This window comes from Propithecus coquereli, unplaced genomic scaffold (genome assembly GCF_000956105.1).
Source record: "Propithecus coquereli isolate 6110/MARCELLA unplaced genomic scaffold, Pcoq_1.0 Scaffold295, whole genome shotgun sequence".
Classification (NCBI taxonomy): domain Eukaryota; kingdom Metazoa; phylum Chordata; class Mammalia; order Primates; family Indriidae; genus Propithecus; species Propithecus coquereli.
The window spans coordinates 1,982,871-2,002,800 of NW_012148563.1; the positions used below are offsets into that span (position 1 = coordinate 1,982,871).

General features: G+C 55.6%; 1 protein-coding gene across 2 annotated transcripts; it reads right to left on the bottom strand.

The window, feature by feature from the left end:
- Positions 1 to 13,335: 13,335 nt before the first annotated feature.
- On the bottom strand, positions 13,336 to 16,422 carry GBX2 (gastrulation brain homeobox 2). 2 transcript variants are annotated; one of them, XM_012648835.1, is made up of 2 exons: positions 15,515 to 16,422; positions 13,336 to 14,533 (listed from the first exon to the last, which is right to left on the bottom strand). In XM_012648835.1, the coding sequence occupies exons 1-2, from the start codon at positions 16,035 to 16,037 to the stop codon at positions 14,010 to 14,012; spliced, it is 1,047 nt and encodes a 348-aa protein (XP_012504289.1). In that variant the 5' UTR covers positions 16,038 to 16,422; the 3' UTR covers positions 13,336 to 14,009. The 2 variants fall into 2 exon arrangements, with proteins under 2 accessions (XP_012504289.1, XP_012504290.1); XM_012648836.1 differs by having other exon boundaries at positions 13,846 to 14,533; positions 15,451 to 16,422.
- Between the last annotated feature and the right edge of the window lie 3,508 nt (positions 16,423 to 19,930).

The following is a 19,930-nucleotide window of genomic DNA, read 5'->3' on the forward strand; positions in this document are numbered from 1 at the left end:
TGCTCAGGCTGGTTTCGAACTCCTGAGCTCAAACGATCCGCCCGCCTCGGCCTCCCAGAGTGCTAGGATTACAAGCGTGAGCCACCGCGCCCGGCCTAATCATTCACTTTTTCAACCCTGACACTGGTATCTCTCACTGTACCTGTGTCTGACAGTCTAGAACTTTCTACAACTGCAGTATTGCACCAAAGAAAAGATTTGGGTGTGGGGAAGGGAAAGTAGAGAAACTGTTTTTTTCATTTTTTTAAATAGAGAAAGGGCCTCACTGTTGCTCAGGCTGGTCTTGGACCCTTGACCTCAAGTGATCCTCCCGCCTCAGCCTCCCAGAGTGCTAGGATTACAGGCATGAGCGACTGCACCCGACCCCAGAAGTAGGAAAATTGTGACTTAGGAAAGGGGAAATGTAGAAAAGAGGGCATTTGAAAGTTTGTCTGAGTAGATTCCCTGAAAACCATCAGATTCTTATAACTCCTTGGAAATTCATCGCATGTACATTTGAGACCACTGTTCCGGAATACCCACTTACAAGTACACTTGTAATGCGGTCAGATATGCACGTTTGACTTACAATATCACAAACTGTTTTCTTATGTGGTTGTGCGGATTTACACCCCCACAACCTGTGTGTGAGAGTCCCGGTGCTCCACACTTTGCCATCACTTGGCATTGTCAGACTTTTTAATCTTTGCCAGTCTGATGGATGGAAAATGGTATCTCATTGTGGCTTTAATTTGAATTTCCCTAATTACAAATGCAGTCAAGCATATACTCATAAATGTACTTGCCAACGAGCAATTATGTTTCCTCCTCTGTGAAATGCCTGTTTATTTTTTCCTATTTTCTGCTGATTAATCTGTTCCTTTGTCCATAGTAGTAGTTCTTTTATCATTCTTTATACCAATTTCTGGTGAAGATTTTCTTCTGGTTTGTGGCTTCTTTTCTTTATGCTGTCATGCAAAGAAAGGTGCTTTTACCTCCTGTAACAAATCCCGTCCCTAAAAAATATATTCAATGTTTTTTTCTAAAGTTTAAGCAATTTTGTATTTTACATTGATGTCTTTAATCTATTTGTAATTAGTTTACAAATCGATGTGAGGGAAACATCCAGTTTCATTTTTTTTTTTCTGGGGAGATAATACACTGCTTCAGCAATATTTATTGAAAACTATCATAAATCTGATTTCTGTAGATGCATGGAGTATATGCATTGGGCTTTCCCTTCTGTTTCGTTGTTCAATTTGCCTAATGCATGTCAATACTACAATTTCTTAATTATCAGAACTTTATAAGGCTTCATATGGTGTATGTTATACATTCATCGTCTTATCTTCCTCTTCATGTATTTCAAAGCTATTCTTAAGCCAAGTCCTTAAAAAATCCTTATAGGGTTTTGATTAGAATCCTAAGGAATCATATAAGCCACTTGGGTAATAAATGATTTGCTTATGACATTAAATCTTCCTATCCACAATTATGATGTCTTATGTTCTTTAATATCTCTGAAGGAAGTGTTATAATTTTTCCTAAGTACCTTATATTTTTGTTGTTTTTAAGTATATCTTTCATTAATGTGGTTTTACTTTTCCCTTCTTCATCCTATGCCTCTTATTTATTTTTCTTATCTTATTTCTTTGATTAGGACCTCTAGTTACAATGCTGAATAATAGTAGTAATAGTAGTTTTCCTATACCTTTTTTTTAACGCTAGTCAAGTGAAGCAGTGGAAGTGGAGAAAGAACAAAGAAATCCATAACTGGTCGTGATCAATTCGTTGTAAACACCAGACTGTTTCTGGTTTTGGCAGGAAAGTCTATTGATTATTGTTTAACAAATATAAAATAGACTGAGAGCACATTTTTGCCCTACTTCCTGAACACAGATCCCTTGTCTCTCTTGCTGGCTGCTGTCTCCCCAGCCCCTCAAAGATCGTCTGGCTCACGGTCGTTGCTCAATGAATACTCACCGACTAGATGTACTTCCTCCAGCCACGGATGAGTGTCCGTCTAACTGTGCTGTGTCACTGTCTGCTCTTACAAAATGCTCGGCACTTCATTTTGCTTTTAGTTTGTATCGCTTTGAGTTCGAACAATTGTATATGTTTATTAAAAATTTTTTTTAAACGTACTCCTCTGCTCTAATCCCTCCAGTGGCTTCCTGTATTGCTTGAAATAAAATTCAGAATTCTTCCCAGAGCCTCCAAGCCTCTCCATGGTCAAGTGCCTGGCCACCTCTGGGAGCTCATCATCCCTTCACTCTCCTCCTTGCTCAGTAAGCTCCAATCACATTGGTCTCACTGTCCCCCTGCCCGCAGTGTTCTTCCCCAGATATGTGCATATCCTGCTCCTCTAATTCTTTCAGGGAGTTGCCCCACAGCCACCTTCCCAGCAAGGTGGTCCCTGACCTCCCCATCGAAAACAGCAGCTCCCACTCCCCACCTCCTCACCCTGCCTTGTTCTCCTGCCCATCACATGCCTGTGTTCCCAGTACCTGGCATTACATTACCGACCACGTGTGGGTGGTTCAGTGTCCGTCTCACTCGACAGACGGCGAGCTCCGTCCCCAAGCCCAGCACAGTGTCTGGCCAGCAATGACTGCCCAATAAATATTTGCGGAATCGATGTGCTTGCTTTTCACCTTCCATGAATTGTCCACGTCATGCCCTGTCCCAACTTTCCTTCCCTTTTATTCCAGCTCTTTATGTGGAGACATACCGATCCACCTTGCCCTGTTTCTGACAAGTATTTTCCCCAATTGTTCCTTATATCTTTGTTTTTTATCTTTTTAATGAACAGAAGCTTCCATTTTTTATGTAGATTGCCTTGCTGTTCTTTCCTTGTATCCTCTCCACTCAGCAGATAATTATTCAGCTAACCCTCTTTCATAGCTTTGAAGATTTCCTTTTATACATAGAACACTTTAATCCATCTGTAATTGATCTGTGGCAAGGTGGGAGGTAAAGAGCTGTTCTATCTTTCCCCCCAATTAGCCGGTGTTCCCAAATAACGATTCTTCCTTTTCCACAAATTTGTAGAGTTTTGTCTACCACAGATCAAATCTGCATATATTCTAGAGTCTATTTCTGAGTGATATAATGTGTCAATTATATAACATAGTCTTACGGGGACAGGCTCTGCAGCCAACCTGTCTGGGTTTAAGTTCTGGATCTACCAATGACTGGCTGTGTGGCCTTGGGCCAGTTCTTACTCTCTCTATGCCTTGGTTTTCTCATCTGCAAAATGTGGATGACAATAATATAAAATTGCCATTTTGTAGGTATCAAATACCAGCAATTTCATATGGTTAAAGGTAATACCTACCTCCTAGGGTTGATATAAGGATTCAGTTTATTAATAAGTGTCAAGTGCTAGGAAGAGTGCCCTTCACCCATGCCCATTAGGTGATGGCTCCTATTAAACAAGTACCCCCTGCGTTATGCTTCGCTTTAAAACTTCCCCAGCTACATTCCCAAGCATCATATGTTTGTTCTTCCAGATGTACTTCAGAGACATTTGGTCAAGTTTCTCACATAACCACTGAGATCTGATTGGGATTGCATGGAACTAACAAATTAATTTGGGAGGCGCCGACATCTTTCCAATCCTCATCCTCACACCCAACACGTGCTGGCCTTATTGTTGACTCCAGTCTCCTCCAAGGTCTCAGGAGAGCTGGGTTCACCTGTCCTTGAAGGGCGATGGAGAGGGGAGGGCGGTCAGGGCAAAGCATCTGTGTCTGGACAGGCGGACACCAGGCTGGATGGGGACAGGGCTCATCTTACTACATTAGCATTTCAAGGCCAAGGCAGCCTGGCCAAGAAGAAACCACGTCAATGAAAAACTTTCCAGAAGGCATCGTCTAACCCCTCCCTCAGAAGCAATGGAAGTGCAGGGAGCTGGCAGGTCACGGGCCCAATGTGCTGGGTTACTTAGAAGGTGTGGACTCGGCCTTACCAAGCACTCGGCTGAATGACTCCCAGTTAGACTGTAAACCCCTGTTTCCTTGGCTGTCTGGAGGCCGGGGCTGGGCACTGTGGGGAGGAAGGATTATTATTATTTGCTGTTACTTACCCTGCATTCATTCATCATCTTAAAGCCTTCCAAAGGCCAGGTGGGGAGCAGCATCAGCACAGTCACCTCAAAAGCTCTGGGCCACCCGGGGAGACCACTAGGAAGGCCCTCATGCCCCCAAGACATACCGGAGGGTCCTAAGCCTGAGGGAGTGGACTTTGTCCCAAATAAGTGCTGTCCAACCTTTGCAAAGGAGAGGTGCCCTGAGGAAGGAGAGCGCTCCCTGAGGTTGAACTGGCCAGGCTCAGCCTGAGGAGTTTCCCTGTGTTCACGGTCAATTCTGAAGCCCAGGTGCTCACGTCTGTGTGTGGCCCTTTACCCACTGCCCCAGCCGTGGCGATTGTGATTGCTGAGCTGGAACGGGCAAAGTTGCTCCCATAGCTCCAGAGGCAGAACAAGGCCCTCCGGGGAGCGCGGATGCCAGAGCCAAGAGGGCATCTGAGGTAGGAACCAATGATCTCGCAGGCCTCTGGCCAGGGGACACGAGATCCAGGCGGCCACTCTGAGTGAGGACCAAACGCCAGCCCTGCTGTGTTGGCTCCAGGCCAAGGGGGCACAGAGCGGCCTCCATGGCAATGTCATTCCACGGGGCTCTGAGGGGGCCTGCCCTGGTCCTGGCAGGGTAATGCCTGCTCATCTCTCAGCCTCTGCCCAGGGCTTCCCTGCCCTGTGCAGCTTTCGTGCCCATGCTGGCTGGGGACGAGGCCCTTGCCATGAACCTCTGAGCACAATGGTCTCCCCACCTGTCTTCCCCTTTGGCTCTGAGCACCTGAGGGTGTGTACTGCACACAGGCACCGGTTGTGTCCCATGCCTAGCACAGTGCCAGCAGAGGACACTCAACGGGAGACAATTCTGCTGTCCTCAGGGGCACTTTTGGCTGTCACATGACTAGGGTGTCCCTCTGGCATTCATGGGCAGTCCCATACCACAAAGAATCGCCATGTGCCAGTGCCCACAGCCTTGCCTGTGGGTGGTGTGGGGTAACCAGAACACAGCCCCTGAACAGCTGTGCGGCCGCCAGGCTCTCAGGACCAAGGGCCCTGCCACAGTCCACCCATCGTGTCCCCGAGGCCTCTAGTTCACTGCAGAACTGCCTTCTGGAGGGAGAGTAATTAGAGGGAAGGATGGAAACCTCCTGACTTTATAAATGTGACTTTGCAAAATGAGGCGGGAAGACAAATCTGTCTTCACTACTATTCATTAGAGAAAGTCCTTTATAAATCCCAAATTAACAATTTCTCATTTAAAGATGGGCGATTATCATTCTTTTCTGGCAATTTATAGCTTTCAAAATGCTGAAATATGAAAATTATTGGGGGAAAAATTCCAGCTGTGGTCATAGAAAATGGAAATTTGCTTCAAAACTATCGATAAACATATTTAAATGATCAATAATCTGAAGCTCAGAAGCAATGATCACAGAACATGTATGTGAAACGACTGCTTTGGTACTAGAAATGTTCTAAATGGTCACATTAAGGCTGGCTTTCTGGATCCAGGTGGCACGGGGCCCCGTGTTACTGAAAAACCAAGTGATTAGTCTGGTTGGATCTCGCCCAGCTCAGAGATTCTTTGGCTGAGGATGGTGACAACACGGGGTTTAGATTCTCATTTTAGTTTTTACAATGCTTGGGCTTCTGCCAGCCTTCTAAATAGTCCCACCAGTAGCTCTGCAGGGAGATGGGTGAGTCTGAGCGAAGGAGGAATCGTGCAAATATTAGGAATGATAAACACCCTTCTGAAAGGGGACCACTCCATTATTCATAATGTACACATACATCGAGACTGCCCCTGCCAGGTGGGGCCAAAGACTGAGACAGAGCCTGATCCCTGCCTGACACCACGCCGGCCCCGGGGACCCCGGCCTATGGTCTAGGATATCAAAGTTGGACTGATAAGCTAGAACAAAAGGATGATTGAGGCCATTTAGTTTTAGGGGGGAAAACTGAGCTGAGATGGTCTTCATGGGTTAAAGAGCTAAGCAGCCATCCTACCGAGGCCTCTCTTGGCACCATGGTCACCGGCTCACACGGCCACCTCCTCCCACAGACCTCAGGCTCCTTGAAGGCTGAGGGCGGCAGTGCAGGACTTGGAACCTCTTTGCCAAGTGAGTGAAGAGGGTGCTACTGACTCCGGACTATCTCCACAAAGGATGGAATTGAATGACATGGCCTTAAAATGTGGCAAGACAAACCTGGTTTGGGCAGGTGGGACGGTTCTCAGTTCTCGTCGAAGAACCTGAACTGCAGCGAACTCTAACCAAGACAGAGCTGCAGAGGAGGAACTGCCTCGGTGCCCTTGTCTCTGCTCAGCCTTCCGCAGAGGAGCCGGCCCTTGCGTGTGACTATTGATGGAAACAGTGGTTAATCTCGACGGACACTCACTGTGTGCCCACCTCTGCACAGCACCCTTTGTTTGCACTGGCCCAGCTGGTGCAGATGCGGAAACTGAGGCTCAGAGAGTCAGTGGCCCAAGGATGAGAACTCAGGTGGTCTAAGTCCAAAGCTGTGCACCTGGGCCCTGAGCAGGCTGCTCTGGTGGCTCCGATCTTATTATCCACTTCATCTAGGTTGCATCATTAACTTCCACGGAAACCAAGCTGTCTCCAATGGTGGCCCCCTGTGCTCATTCATCAGGTGGAGCAGCAGAGGTTGGGGGAGTGAAGTGGTCTGATCAAGGCTAGCTAAGGGGATCGCTACTAGGATCAGAGTCCTCCTTCAGCCTCTTGACACTGCTGTGCTCCCTCTCCTGCAAGATCTACCCAGTTTCAAATAGAGATGATGGACTCTGCTAAGATGTGGAGAAAAAAGGAAAACTTGAAACAAGGTTCAAGTATCTGCACCCCTCCACCCCCATCTCATATCCACCAGCAAGGGTGTGCAAAGCTCTGTCTCACCTTTCCCACCGCAGGCTTCTGTCTCCGCTGCCTTCCTGGCCCCTGACCCTGGGGAAGAATTTAGTTCCTGTGGCCTTGGCATCAGAGCCTGAGGCTTGTGGAGGGCGGACGGCGTGAGGTCAGGCTGTGGAGGGATTCAGGCCCCTCTCCAGGATCACTGCTGCAAGTGGGGCTCTGCCCAAGTCCCCTGCCCCATTCTGGCTGCTACATCTGCAGAAAGGGAGCCTCACCCTGGCCTCCTGGGGCTGTGCAGTAAGAGTGGGCAGGCCACGTGCTGGGAACATGGACGCCCGGCTCCTGATTCTGTTAGCACCCCAGGCCCCAACTGCCTAGCTGGGCTGGTGGGAGGGCTGCCTTGGAAGCCTGCTGGCAGGACCACCAAGCAGGGTTTCTGACAGTCCGGACCGCACCCACCTCTGCGTGCTTGGAGGCCCATCCCTTTTTTCCTTCCTGGTCCTGGCCAGGCTCCGTTTTTGTAATTCAGAGCCTGGGCCACACTCCCTTCCTGGGGTCAGGCGGCCACTTCCAAACCCCCACGGCGTTCAGCTCTCAGCCGGTCCCCGCGGAGCCAGGTGCATCCGCAGAAGTCGGGTGGGGGCGGAGAGAGGGGCAACGGGAGGGGACGGGGTGGGAGTCGGCCAGGCCCGGGCCTGGGGAGCCAGCCGCTGGTGGGCAGGCTTAATAGGATCATGTCGGTGTAATCCCATTTTGGCCATTGTCATTCGGGAGGCCGCGGGGCCCCAGCTGGGGGGCCGGGCCCTTTAAGACAACTGCGGTCACATAGAAACTCACCAGCATGACAAAGGCCTCGAGGGGTCCAGTGGCGGTGGAAATAAAGAGATGAAGGCTTGGGGGGGGGGGTGGGCGCCCTGCGTGACGTCTGCCTCCCAGGCCGGGCCCTGCCCCAGGCTTTTGCCTTGGCCCAGCCAGGCCGCAGCTCTCGGGCTTGGGCGCGCCCTCAAGGGCGGGGCCCCCCATGTGGGGCTTAGGCCCCGAATATTACCTGGAGCAAGCTCGCACCGGATGGGCCACCGCTCCACCCACTCCTTGGGGCCCTCCAGCTCCGAGCCGCCAGGCCCGAGGCGCGACCCGGCCTGCTGCCTCTCTTTCTCCCTCTCTCCCTCCCTCTCTCTCCCTCTCTCTCCCTCTCTCCCTCTCTCTCTCTCTCTCTCCCCCCCCCATGTCTCTCCCTCTCTCTCTCGGCCCACGGGGCGCGCGACGATCAGGGCAGGATTGGGACTCTTCGTGGGCTGGCGGCCTCCTCGGATCTTTCCTGGCCTCCGGTTTCCTCTTCCCAGCCCAGCGAGTCGCGCAGCTCCGGGGCGGGTGCCTGTTCCAGAGAGGGGTTGGAGGGTGTGCCGGGTTGCCACGGCGAAGGGGGCGGACTTGGGGGGAGACTAGGAGTCATGGACGCGCGTGGGTGTGGGGCAGCCTCGAGGCGAAGGCCGGGGTGTTGATGGTGGGCTGCGGAGACTGGGGAGCCGGAGCAGCCCAGAGGCCAAACTCAGGCAGAGCTCAAAGGTGAGGGGCACAACGTGGGCTGCAGGCGGGGTCATCCTGGAGACCAGAGAGTGGGGTGCTCCGTGCCGCGGAGGTTGGAGGTGCCGGGGAGAGCTCAGTGTGGTGGGAGCATGGACTGCAGGAGAGGTGCGGGGGCCAGAGACCAGACTGGGGCCCCTACGCAGTGGGGAAAGAATGGGGGCGGGCTCCCCGCAGTAGCAGGGATACACTGCGAGTGGGGGGTCCGGAGGAGCAGACTCGGGTGCACAGCGGGGGCTCAAGTTCACTGGGTGCCTCAGGATGCGTTTTCGCTCCTCCAGTGGGTGGAACTGTGGGCTGTAGGGATGCAGCAACGCGACGAAACCCGGCAAAGCGGGGTTAGACGTGAGGGAATCGCACAGCCACAGGCACCAGCAACACGTGCCCACGCGCGCGCAGGCACTAGCTGGATCGCACCCGCGCGCACGCGCACTCACACCCCTGCACATCACTGGGCCAACCCCAGGGAAGCGAGGCGCTTACAGGGACCTTTGAGTCCAGGCTAGAAAATCGGAGCGGCTTCCGCGGCAGCAGTACCAGGACCTCCCCAGGGGCCCGGGTCAAGAGGCGGCCTCTCTGGGTGTGAGAGCTGGGCCGAGCGCCCCGGCGACATTGGCGCCCTAGCCCAACAAGCCTGTGTCCTCGCACCGCGTCCAAGGTGGGCCTCCCCTCGCACTCCTACCGACTGCGGAGCCAGCAGTGTGCTGCGGCTCTAAGTGCGCCCTCTGCCTCCGGCCGGGCACCAACCAGGCCCCACTGCGGCGTGGACGGGAGACTCTGGACCTGGTGACTGCAATCCGCGACCTGTGGAGGCGAATGCACTGCCTGACCTTTTCTCAAAGCCAAGGAGGGCGAAAGTCAGCTTAGGTCCCCACTTCTGAACTGTTCAAATAGACAATCAATTTTTATGATGTAATTTATAATTTATGCAGGTTGTCTTCATACATATGGTGTTGCTTTTGTGCGTCGGGGTTTCAGGTGCTTTATTACTCTGACGGTATGATTTGCATTCGTGTTGGGTTAGCAAGATCATATTTCTTCTGTTTACACCATGAGGGCCTGAAATGAAGAATAATGCCACCTTCCTTTCTCCAGCCGGTCCCTGTGGACCCCAGGCGGATGCTCCCCCTAAAACCCCAGAGTTGGCTCCTGCTGGCCCAAGGAGGCGGTGCTATCCTGGAGCCGTCTGGGTAGCCCCAGTGCGTGAGAAGGTTGGAGCAGGCCACCTGCTCTGGCTGTGTGCCCAAGGCTGGGGAAAGTCTAGGGTCTCCAGGGACAGAAATAGGTGTGTGTACACTGGAGTTTCCTTCCTGGGGAGGCTGTGGCTGGGTGCAGGTGGGCCACTCTGCTGTAGCCCAAGTGCAGCAGGCAAAAGGGGAGGCCACTGAGGATAGCTTTGCTGCCAGGGCTGCCGACCCCCTGGGCTCCAGTCACTTTGAACGGCCCCAGGGAGCTAGGAAGGCCCTGAGGCGAGAACTAGTTGGTGACCGGATCTGTGACTGGGGAGCCAGAATGTCCCTCCAGGCTTTCAGGGCATCCAGAAGCCCCTGCCAAAGGGGACAGCATGCAGCTCTGCCTGGGACAGGCTCAGGGAGCAGACTTAGAACCCCTGTGAGAGGCTTGCCAGAAGCAGCTGAAATGATTAAGCCAATTAAGCTCAAACAAACAGAAACAAGACTGGGTGGGCGCTTATCCCAAGAGAAAGGGTGCCCTGGAATGCAGGTACTTGCATCAGGTATGCAGCAGAGAGCCACAGCGTCGGGATGGGCCTGCAAGGCAAACCAAGGCTCGAAAGGTCTAGAGGTACCCCCTTCCCCCTCCCACATTTAGCTGAAAAAGTGCCTGCAAAAGAACCACCCTGGGGGCTGAAGACTGGGAGGCGAAGGTTGGGTTTGCAAGCATGCACCAAGTCTCAAAAATTCCAGTGCAGGTTGTGGTTGGAGAAGGCCCCAGTGCAGGTGGTCCGGGCTGCTCCAAGGGTACCCCCAGCCTCTGCAAGGAGCTGGAAGAGGAGATTGCTTGAGGCCCAGGACCAAGCTAAAGGGGGCCCTGGCCCAAGAACATGGAGTTGACTGGATTTTCAAAGGACCCTCAATTCTCCAAAGGGGTGGGCAGGCACCTGGCTTTCTGGGGAGTGAGGGGCGGGGGGTGGTGTCTCTGGGTCAGGTGGCTGTTCCTGTGGACCTCTGCTTTGGTTGGTGAATGTGGGGTACAGGCAGCCCTGAGGCGTCCCAGCAAATGGCTAGGGGCACAGGTCCGAGGTGCTCCCAAGCGTAATTATTTGATCTGCAGATGTAAGTGGAATTTATTGTAACAACAAATATAGTGATGTCAAAACCCAACCTTGGATTAAAGCCGGCAGCCAAAGGGGAAGTGTATTAATTTCCAACAGCATCTCAGGCCAGAGCCTATTAGAACAAGCTATTCTTCAGGCCCCCCCATCAGAATTAATCATTGGGAGTTAATTTGAAGCTCAGACAAGTTGCTGTTAATTTAGTGCAGGGAGGATGGGATGGAATAAAAAGCTGAGGTGCTGGCCGAGCCTCGTGGGTCTCATTAATCAGCCAGCTGAGACGGCCTGGCTTGATTACAATTTGCAAAAAAATTCATTAGGGCCCGGGCGATTGACAATTTTTCTCTCTGCCTGTGATGTGACTCATTAGGCAGCCAAATGAAAGCCATGATGACGGCCATGATGACAGCGGCCATCAAGCGCCGCTTGTTTATCTTCCTCCCCTCGGCCTGTCTCCCGGGCCTCGGCCTCCCCGCCGGGCTCTCAGGGCGCCCGGGCGCTCGGGGGCTGGGGAGGAAGGGGGTCAGCGCCCCCAGAGGGCAGGAGGGCCGGCGGTGGCGCCCCGTCCGCCAGGCTGGGGAGCCCTGGTCCTCTCTCCTCGTGCTTCCCAAGGGCAAGGACCGCGGGGCTGCAGAGAGCCCGGGAGCTCGATCAGGGAGTGAGGCTCCCTGAAGGCGGCCTCCCATTCCAGGGAGCTTCGCTTCCCCGCGGGGTTTGTGTAGCCAAGGCTTCGGGTCCCTCTGTGCCCCTCATCCCTGCCACGGCTTTTGGAGAAGACGCGTAGGGGTAAAACCAATAAGGGGGAAAGGCATAGGGGGGCCACTCCAGGATCTGCGGGAGTGCCCGGCTCTCAATGCTAAGGACGGGGCAGGAGGCCACAGCTTCCTATGTTCTCTGGCCCAACTCTGCGCCACCGGCCACACTTCCAGCCGGGGCGCACATGCGGCTCGGGGGGCACACTGGCTCGGTGTAGGGGGCAGTGGGAGAACGGCGTCCCCGAGGGGCTCGAATGCCCAGGCCTCGGGGTGTGGCCAGTGGGGACCTGCCCGGAGCAGACGGCGCCCACCGAGACCAGTGCCTGCGCGCGCTGGAGGGCGGGATCGGAGAAGCGGCCGGGCCTTGCGGACCAGGCGCCGGGGCAGGGCGCAATCCGGTTCTCTCCCGGGCTTCAGGGCGCCGGGTCGGGGACCGCACCGAGCTGCTGCAGCTCTCCGCGTCCCGCAGAGCCTGCTGGGGCCTTCGGAGGAGCGGCCGCTCCGTTTTATTGTGTTTGAAAACCAAGCCTGGGCCATTTTCCGCCACCGGAAATGTTGGGAACGCGGCGGGAAAGGGTGACTTGGTCGCTCCCAGCCTTCACCCTGCGTCTCAAGTTTGGGCGAAGGTCTCAGTCCCCAGGCCCCTCTGCTGCAGGGAGGTGACGGGCTGCGGGTGGTAAAAAATTAAGTCAATATTAGTATCGCCCCATGGCGACGCGTTTCCCCTTATTGGGCTGAGAACCGCGCCGAGGGCCGACGCGACTGCTTCGCAGCCTGCTCCCCGGCCTCGTCTCCCTTCACTCGGAAGCCCCCGGCTTCTCTCGCTCTTCAGGCTGCTGGTTTGGTGGCCGCCAGGGCTATGGCACCACGATCACCCTCGTTCGCCGGCTCTACGCCCAGGGGACCCCGGGCCTGTCCACCGCCGCCTCCGGCGGGCCGGGTCGCTAGCGTTGGGCAGGGGCTTCGGGGGCGGGAAAGCAGCGGCGAGGCTGGGGGCGCACCGGGGTGTGGCAGGAGCGGGCTTGGGGATCCGGGCACGCCCCTCCCGCGCGCCGAGGCGCCCAGTTCTCAGGACCCTGCGGACCGACCCTCAATTCGCCCTCGCCCTCGCCCCTTGCCCCTTTGTGGTGCAAACTGTCCCGGCGCCCTTGGGGTGGGGCGGTGGTCGGGTCCCGCCTCCCTCCGACCCCGCCCGGAGGGGGAGGTGCCGGGCTTGTTGGCGCTCCCGCTCGCGTCCGCCTCCGAGCCGAGTGCTCCCGGGAAGCCTGGCTGGGCTTGCTGGGTTTCTGTCCCTGTCGGAAGATAACGCCTGCAGCCTGATTTATGGACCCTCGGCTCTGCCGGCGAACGAGCTCCGCTTCTTTTCGGGTCAGGCATGTTACAAGGAAAGGCGTTCCCTCCCTGCCTGTAGTCGATTTCGAGCACCAGGAGTTTGTGCAAACCCACCAATACCCGCACGCGCGTTCCCTCCTCTGGGCACACGCCGCCTCCTCCCGCCGAAGTTTGCCAGCCTAGTAGGTATTGATTCGGCTGTGCAAAAGGGGGACATGTTAGATTTCTAAGGTGAAAATTAGGTTTTCTTAAATTCATAACCCTACTGGAGATCTTGCCCTCCAATTCAAAACCTGGTAAGGTGCTGTGTGGCCCAAGTCCAGCCAGCCTGGAGACCTGGCCAGGGGATGTTTATCCAGCACTGGTCTCAGAACAGTTGCCCACCACACCCTGGCAGTGCCCCCAGGACGATCAAGTTCTGGACACACTTATGAGGCCCAAGGATTGGTCTCTTCTTTTTCCCCCTCTCTTTTTATTATTCACAAGACCGAAATTGTTTAAATGTCATAACTTATAAGAAAATAAGCTACATTGAAATAAATTAAACACAACAGAGACGTGCTTCAGACATGGCTCAGATAGGATACGCAACCCCAGGGGAAAAAGCCAGGCAAAACCAAAGCAAAGCAAAGCAAATTTCCAGGTTGCCCAACAGTGTCTGCTTTTCAGTCAACTCAAAAAGCCAGAATAGAAACAAAAATAAGTTTAAACCCCAGTGTTTGTTCTTGTGTTTTATGTTTACCTTTGGAAAAGTATGGAAAGGTGGCTGCTAACGCGGCAGATTACAGCAGACGTTTTGTTTTCTTCTGGAATGTGAGTGGAGAATATCACTGGGTAATTTGGTCCTATAACTTTCAAAATACTGCAGCCGATATCCAGTCTATATAGATATCTATGTACAAAGTAGGATAGTACAATAAATATTTAGTGTGTTTCCGGTGTGGCTGTAGCCCCTTCAAAAGCAGTCTTTTAAGCCTGTTTAATGAATATATTCTCAATTTTCTTAGGATGTCCACAGTAGGGGTGTGACTTTGAGTTTTGCTTCAAACACAGTAGAGTTCACCACGGGTTCCCTCGGGTACTGGGGCTTTGGCAGGTAGGTGCCAGCCTGGGCCTTCCCTGGGCCCTCAGGGTCGGGCCTGCTCCAGCTGCTGATGCTGACTTCTAATAGCGAACCTGCTGACGTGCACGGGGATGGGGACGACGATCTTAGGGTTCCGGGAGGGCTCCCCTGTCTTGGAATTGGCATTGCCCGCCTTCACCCGTTTCCACTTGGCCCGTCGGTTCTGGAACCAGATTTTCACTTGCACCTCGCTGAGTTTGAGGGCGTGGGCGATCTGCGAGCGCTCGGTCAGGGAGAGGTACTTTTTGCAGTGGAACTCCTTCTCCAGCTCCAGTAGCTGCTCGCTGGTGAAGGCAGTCCGCCGCCGCCGGTTCTTGCCCGTGGACGTGGTGCTGCCCGCGGCGCTGCCGCTTGGCGGGGTCTCCTCCAGCACGTGGCCGGGGTCTTCCTCCTTGTGAGCCGCCTGCCCAGTCAGATTGTCATCCGAGCTGTAGTCCACATCGCTCTCCAGCGAGAAGCTCTCCTCCTTGCCTTTCGGGTCGTCTTCCACCTTTGACTCGTCTTTCCCTTGCCCTCGGACAGCCCCGACTGAAAGCAAAACCAAACGGCGTTTTATTACATTTCGCACACTGGCCTTCCTTTACTCTTCCCACCGTCGCTTGGGCATTCCACCCCCCACGCCCCCCTTGGCGGATTGTCTTTCTATGACATTAACACATTGTGATTTCCTGGCCTTTGAGGAGCAGAGGCGGGGTGGGGAGAGCGTGAGAAAGCTCAAAGGAGAGGAGGCAGCTCAGGCGACGGCCCTTTGCCCAGAACCATCACTCAAGGGGCCGCCAGGCCTCCTCCGCACCCTCCCTGCCTCAGGAGCTTAAGGGGAAGTAGCAGGAGGCGTGAGGCCCAAGATAGCATCCCCTTTATCCCCGAGGAGAAGGCTGGGTGAGGACGGGGATGGGGGTTCTCGACACATCCTGCCCTCCCACAGTGAAAATTTAGTGCATCTAAATTTCATCGCAGCAGGAGTGGGGGCTTTGGGACAAGCAGATGCCAGAGCGCATCTTTTTTTTAAGGCAGATAGTTAGTCAAAGTGTCGGGGGGAGTGTTCCGTAGCCTTGTAAGATACCACCAGATACTCCAACACACAGGCAGACACACCGCCTCCCAGGAATCCAGTTCTCCCGGGCAAGCTGCAAGCCCAGTGGTGAAGGGGTTTAGTAAGTCTGGGCGCTCCTGGGCGCAGCCCAACCCGCCTGCCCTGAAGGCTGCAACTTAACCGGGACAGCCCAGGTCACAGCTCAGGGGGAGAGGTGGACTCCGCCAAACGCACTGCCACACTGATAGGCCGTCCCGAGCAGCAGCTGTTCCGGGGGCGCTAAATGCTCCCCCGGAGACCCCGCTTGTTGCGTGGCTCTAAATGCCCCCGGAGGCCTCGCGGCGCAGCCGGGCCGCGTCCTCCGGCTGCGCTGGCGGGGGCGCGGCCTCGCACCCTAGGCTCCCGCGGGAACCCGGAGCTGGCCCGCCCCCGACCCCTCCCGCCCCGCGTCCGGGCTGCGCGCGCCGCCGACTCACCAAGCGACGCCTGCACCGCCTCGGCCGCGGAGAAGGCGAGCAGCGAGCCCTCCTTGGCCAGGAAGGCTTTGCCATCCTCGGCGTCAGCTTGCAGCGCCTCCGCCTTGTCGAAGTTGCCGCCGCCGGGCAGCGGCTGCGGCGCGAACTTGCGGGCGGCGGCCGCCTCCTGGTGCTGGGGCGACGCGGAGAAGCCGCTGGGCAGCGTAGCCATGAGCGTAGAGGTGAGCGCCATGCCCTGCGCCAGGCTGGAGCAGAAGCCAGTGGGCAGGCTGGGGATCTGGTGGTGTGGGTGCGCGGGCGGCAGCGCGGGCTGCAGCGCGGCCTGAGGCAGCGCGGGCGGCGGCGGCGGCGGCGGCGGCAGCACCACCGGCCGGTAGGGCATGAACATGGGGTAGCCGGTGTAGACGAAATGGCCGGGGCTCGGCTGCGGCGGGCTGCCGATCAGCGAGTCTATGCTGAAGGCGGTGCTACTCCCCAGCGGGCGCTGCATCATCATCAGCGACGGCGGGAACGCTGCGCTCATAGACGCGCTCGGGAGAGGCCAGCGAGAGGCGAAAAGTCCCCGCGCCGCCGCCGGGAAGCCCGCCGGACGCCGGGAGCACCTCCAGGAACGCGGGACCCGGAGAGCACGCGCCGCCGCCCCTCAGTCCTGGGCCCGCTGCATGCCTGGCGGGCGCGGGTGCGGGCGCCGCGCGAGGAGAGGCTGTGCGCCCCGGAATGGAGAGGGCGCCCGGGCCCCGCGGGCTCGCTGGAGCCGTCGCCCGCCGCCTGCCCGTCGGAGCCCGCGCGCGTCGCGTCTGCGGGCCTCGGCCCCGGCTAGCAGAGGTCCGTGAGTCCGTTTGTCTGTCCCGCCGTCCGTTGCCCACCGCAGGCCGCTGGGGAGCGCGCGAAGCCGGCGCACTTGTCTCCGGCGGGCGCCGCCAGCACCTTTAAATCGCGCTCCTCTTTCTCATTCACATTTTGCCTGCTGCCCGGCCGGGCTCGCCTCACGTGGGGCTGGGCGCCGCTGCCCATTGGCTGCGCCGGGAGGGGGCGGGGCGAAAGCGGAGCTCCGCCCCTCCACCCGAGCTGGCCGCTAGCGGGCTGCGGGCGCCACCGCCGGAGCGCGCGGGCCGGGGAGCCGGAGCCGGAGCGCCGGGCTCGCGCCGCGCCAAGTTCAGAGGGGCAGTTGTCACCTCAGAGGCTCAGACCCCGGGGCCTGGCAGCATTGCGGATGCTACCTCGAAGGGCAGCTTCCCGGGCTTGCACCCCCGCGGCTGGGCCGGAGGCGTTTTATTCTTTCATAGTATTTGCAATGGAAGAGACCCGCCCGGCTCACGCTAGCGCTGGGTGCTCCAGCTCCGCCGGGGGTCCGGGCGGGATTCCCGGAGTTGGGGGCAGAGTCCTGCTCCTCCAGACCCGCCCCCAGGGCGACGGCTGGGAGCTGGCTGCCCCTGCCCGCCGCGGGGATCCCGCCGGTTGCTCGCTGCGCCCCTGTGTTCCCGGTGGGGCGGGGAGGCTGGTGGTTCCCCCATCCCGAGCTGGGCCCTCCCGTGAGCGACCCCGTCTCTCATTTTTCATGACATTCTTAATCATCACACCTATTTACACACTTTGCCAGCGCGCACCAAAATAACAACCACGATAATTATGATAATAAAGAGAGTCCTTTATCTGCTCCATCCTCGGGGAGGAAGGGGGAGTTGCTGTGCCTCCAGATTGTATAACGTGAGATTATCCTGATGAAAGCTTTATGATGTTTGCTCAAATAAAAGCTGCGTTTTGTAAATAGGCGCTAATTAAGCACGTTGGGAACGGAGGGAGTGCTCACCCGGGCGCCGCCGCCCGGTTTGCAGCGCGAGGACTCGAGGGCTCGCGGGTTCCCCTTTGCTGACTGCAGGATGCAGCCGATTCCCTCATGATGTGCCCCTGTTCTCGACAACGGTAAAGACCCCGAAATTTGAGAGTAAGGGGATGGGGGTGGGGGGAACTAGGGACCCCGGACCCCTCCCGCATGTCGAAACAAAAACTTTCAGCTCTTGTGTACCCTTTAAAAATGGAATCGCGTCTTGGCAAGGACAGACCATCCAAAGCGCACCAGCGCCTACGGGGCTTCCACGCGCCTCCAGGGCCTGGGTTTCCACTTCCCAGGTCTAGATGTCGGCCCTGAACAGCCGACAGCACCCGGCCGGGAGGACAGAGGGCATTGTTACCGCGGTCATTAAAAACCAGCTCACGCCGAGGAGCTAGTGGTTGGGGAGTTGACCCGTGTTGGACGTGTGTTATGTATCACTTACAAGCACATTTAATTGGGAGATAAAGATAAATCGATCTTTATGAATTTATCGACCCGATTCTTTGGAGCTCTTCTTCCTCGTTCTTCCTCTTTCTCTCACTCTAACCTAGGTCCCCCGGGGGACGTCTTAATCCCCGACCAGGTCTCAGCCTGGAGTCTGGCCGGAGACCCACTGCCCCCGCAGCGGGCCCTAGAGGGAAGAGGGGAGGGTGCGTCCTCGGCGCCCGGGACTCTGAGAAAACTCTCTGGCCCCTCCGCCAGCCACTCTCCCCTCCTTCTCCCCCTCCTCCTCCTCGCCTCCTCCCTGCTCTCCAGCACCACCCGGACAAAGACGTCTCGAGCGCGTTTCCCCACTCCAGGCCGCAGTAATAGATAGCTCCGGCAGCAGGCGGTTTGAAAGGAATTCATTAGGACGCTGCCTGCACTGCCTCCGCACACTTCACGCCCAGACCCCGAGGTGGCTCAGGCGGTGTGAGGGAAGTGAATTCCCGTTGGCATCCGCGGGGGAGGAGGTGTCTGTGGGGTCCTCAAGCTTTTTCCCTCCTTCCTCTACTCCCACAAAAGAAGAAAAAGAAAAGGAAAAAAAAAATCGAAATCGAAGACCAGGACAAAAGGCTGATTCCTTTATGAGCATCATAAATACTCCCTCCCATTACGAGATAGTTACAGTAACACAGTCTGGGGTGCCATTACCTTGTTTTTTTGAATACTAAGAAAAAAACCGCTCGACTCCTTCCTTGATTTACGCTCCTGCAGCCGGTCCCTTCGCCGCCGGCCGCTGGCACTCCTGTGTAAGCTGTTACTCATTTCACCAAGGCGAGTTTGCCGTCCACTTTGCTGTTTTGCCGCAAAAATATTGTTCTAGGGACTGATTACCCTCTGAGAGGCAGGGATTCCTTTGATTATTTTGGTGATAATTCAACATTTAAAGTTAAGCAAGAAGATTTAGGTCCATTGAATTATAGCTACACTTGAAATAATTTGATGGCATATTATTTGCATCCATAAATTGCGGTGGAAAGTATTGACTGCAGGGGTTATAATACTAATCTTCTTTTATTAGTGAGTTCAGATAATTCTCATCAATATGAATTTTATTTACTAGTGTGCTTTTTTCTCGAATGCAGTGCATTAATACTTTCTCATCTAATGCTTAACTGCTTAGAAAACGACTGGTCGCGTAGTAAAAGGATCCTTGTGTTTCGGCGTGATTAACAAGATTCATTCGGGGCACCTCAGCTACCTGCAAAGCGTTCAGAGCGTGGGGACTGCGGATAATAAAAGCCTTTAGAGTTTTTCCTCGGCTCCTTGGGGAGATTTATGGGCAGGTACATGGCTTATCCATCCTCCAGACTCATACCTGCTTAGCTCGGAACTGCCTCAAACTGCAGCGTCCTCCGTGACGCAGCTCGGCCTAGGCTGCGCGGGAAAACTACCGGGCACAGATCTTTGCAAGTTTGCTTTGAGACCCCTCCCCCTCTGATTAGGAAAAAGGGAGGGGGCGTCCGAAGGTGGAGTTGGGTCCTCCAACTCCAGTTAACTTGGAGAACTTTTTCCCGCCCCGGGAACCTCCCGCCCGAATGAAGATAGCTCAGCCCCTGGGCACTTTACTTGACAGGTGCCAAGTTAGTGTCAGGATCATATTAAGCCACTTAAAACCTCAGACACTCAGTAAAGTGATGGTAATTAAGTTGGCTCCTCGCTTCGGAGCTGTCCCAGTCAGCGTTTGTATGCAGGTGTATGAAGGCTGAGTGTAAAAGAGGAAACGCACGAGTAAATGAATATTGATGCAGCAAACTTGCGTTGGCCTGCCAAGCCCAGCCCGGAGGAGAAAACACCGCCAACCCGGCGCTTCGCTGCCGCCGCCAGGGTCGAGGTCGCGGGTGGTCGTGGAGAGGGGGCGGTGTGGGCGCCTCTGGTCTTGGTGGACTCGGGAAACCTGCGGGCCTCGCGGGCCTGGTACCCGCGCCAGCCGCCCAGTTCCAGGCGACAGGCTGGTTTCTCGGGCAACCGAGTTGTTTTTATTTACAGGGATTTTGAGTGTCGCGATCATTCGGACATTGCTGCAGCTCTTGCTCTTGGCAATAGTTGGGAAATAACCTGGGATGGGTTTTATTTATGGAAGGGCAATTGGGATTCAC

Excerpts from the sequence above, each read along its gene's own strand:
- GBX2 (XM_012648835.1), bottom strand. The coding sequence starts at position 16,037 with ATGAGCGCAGCGTTCCCGCCGTCGCTGATGATGATGCAGCGCCCGCTG. Across the intron at positions 14,534-15,514 it reads GGCGGTGCAGGCGTCGCTTG|TCGGGGCTGTCCGAGGGCAA; the intron begins GTGAGTCGGCGG and ends TTTTGCTTTCAG.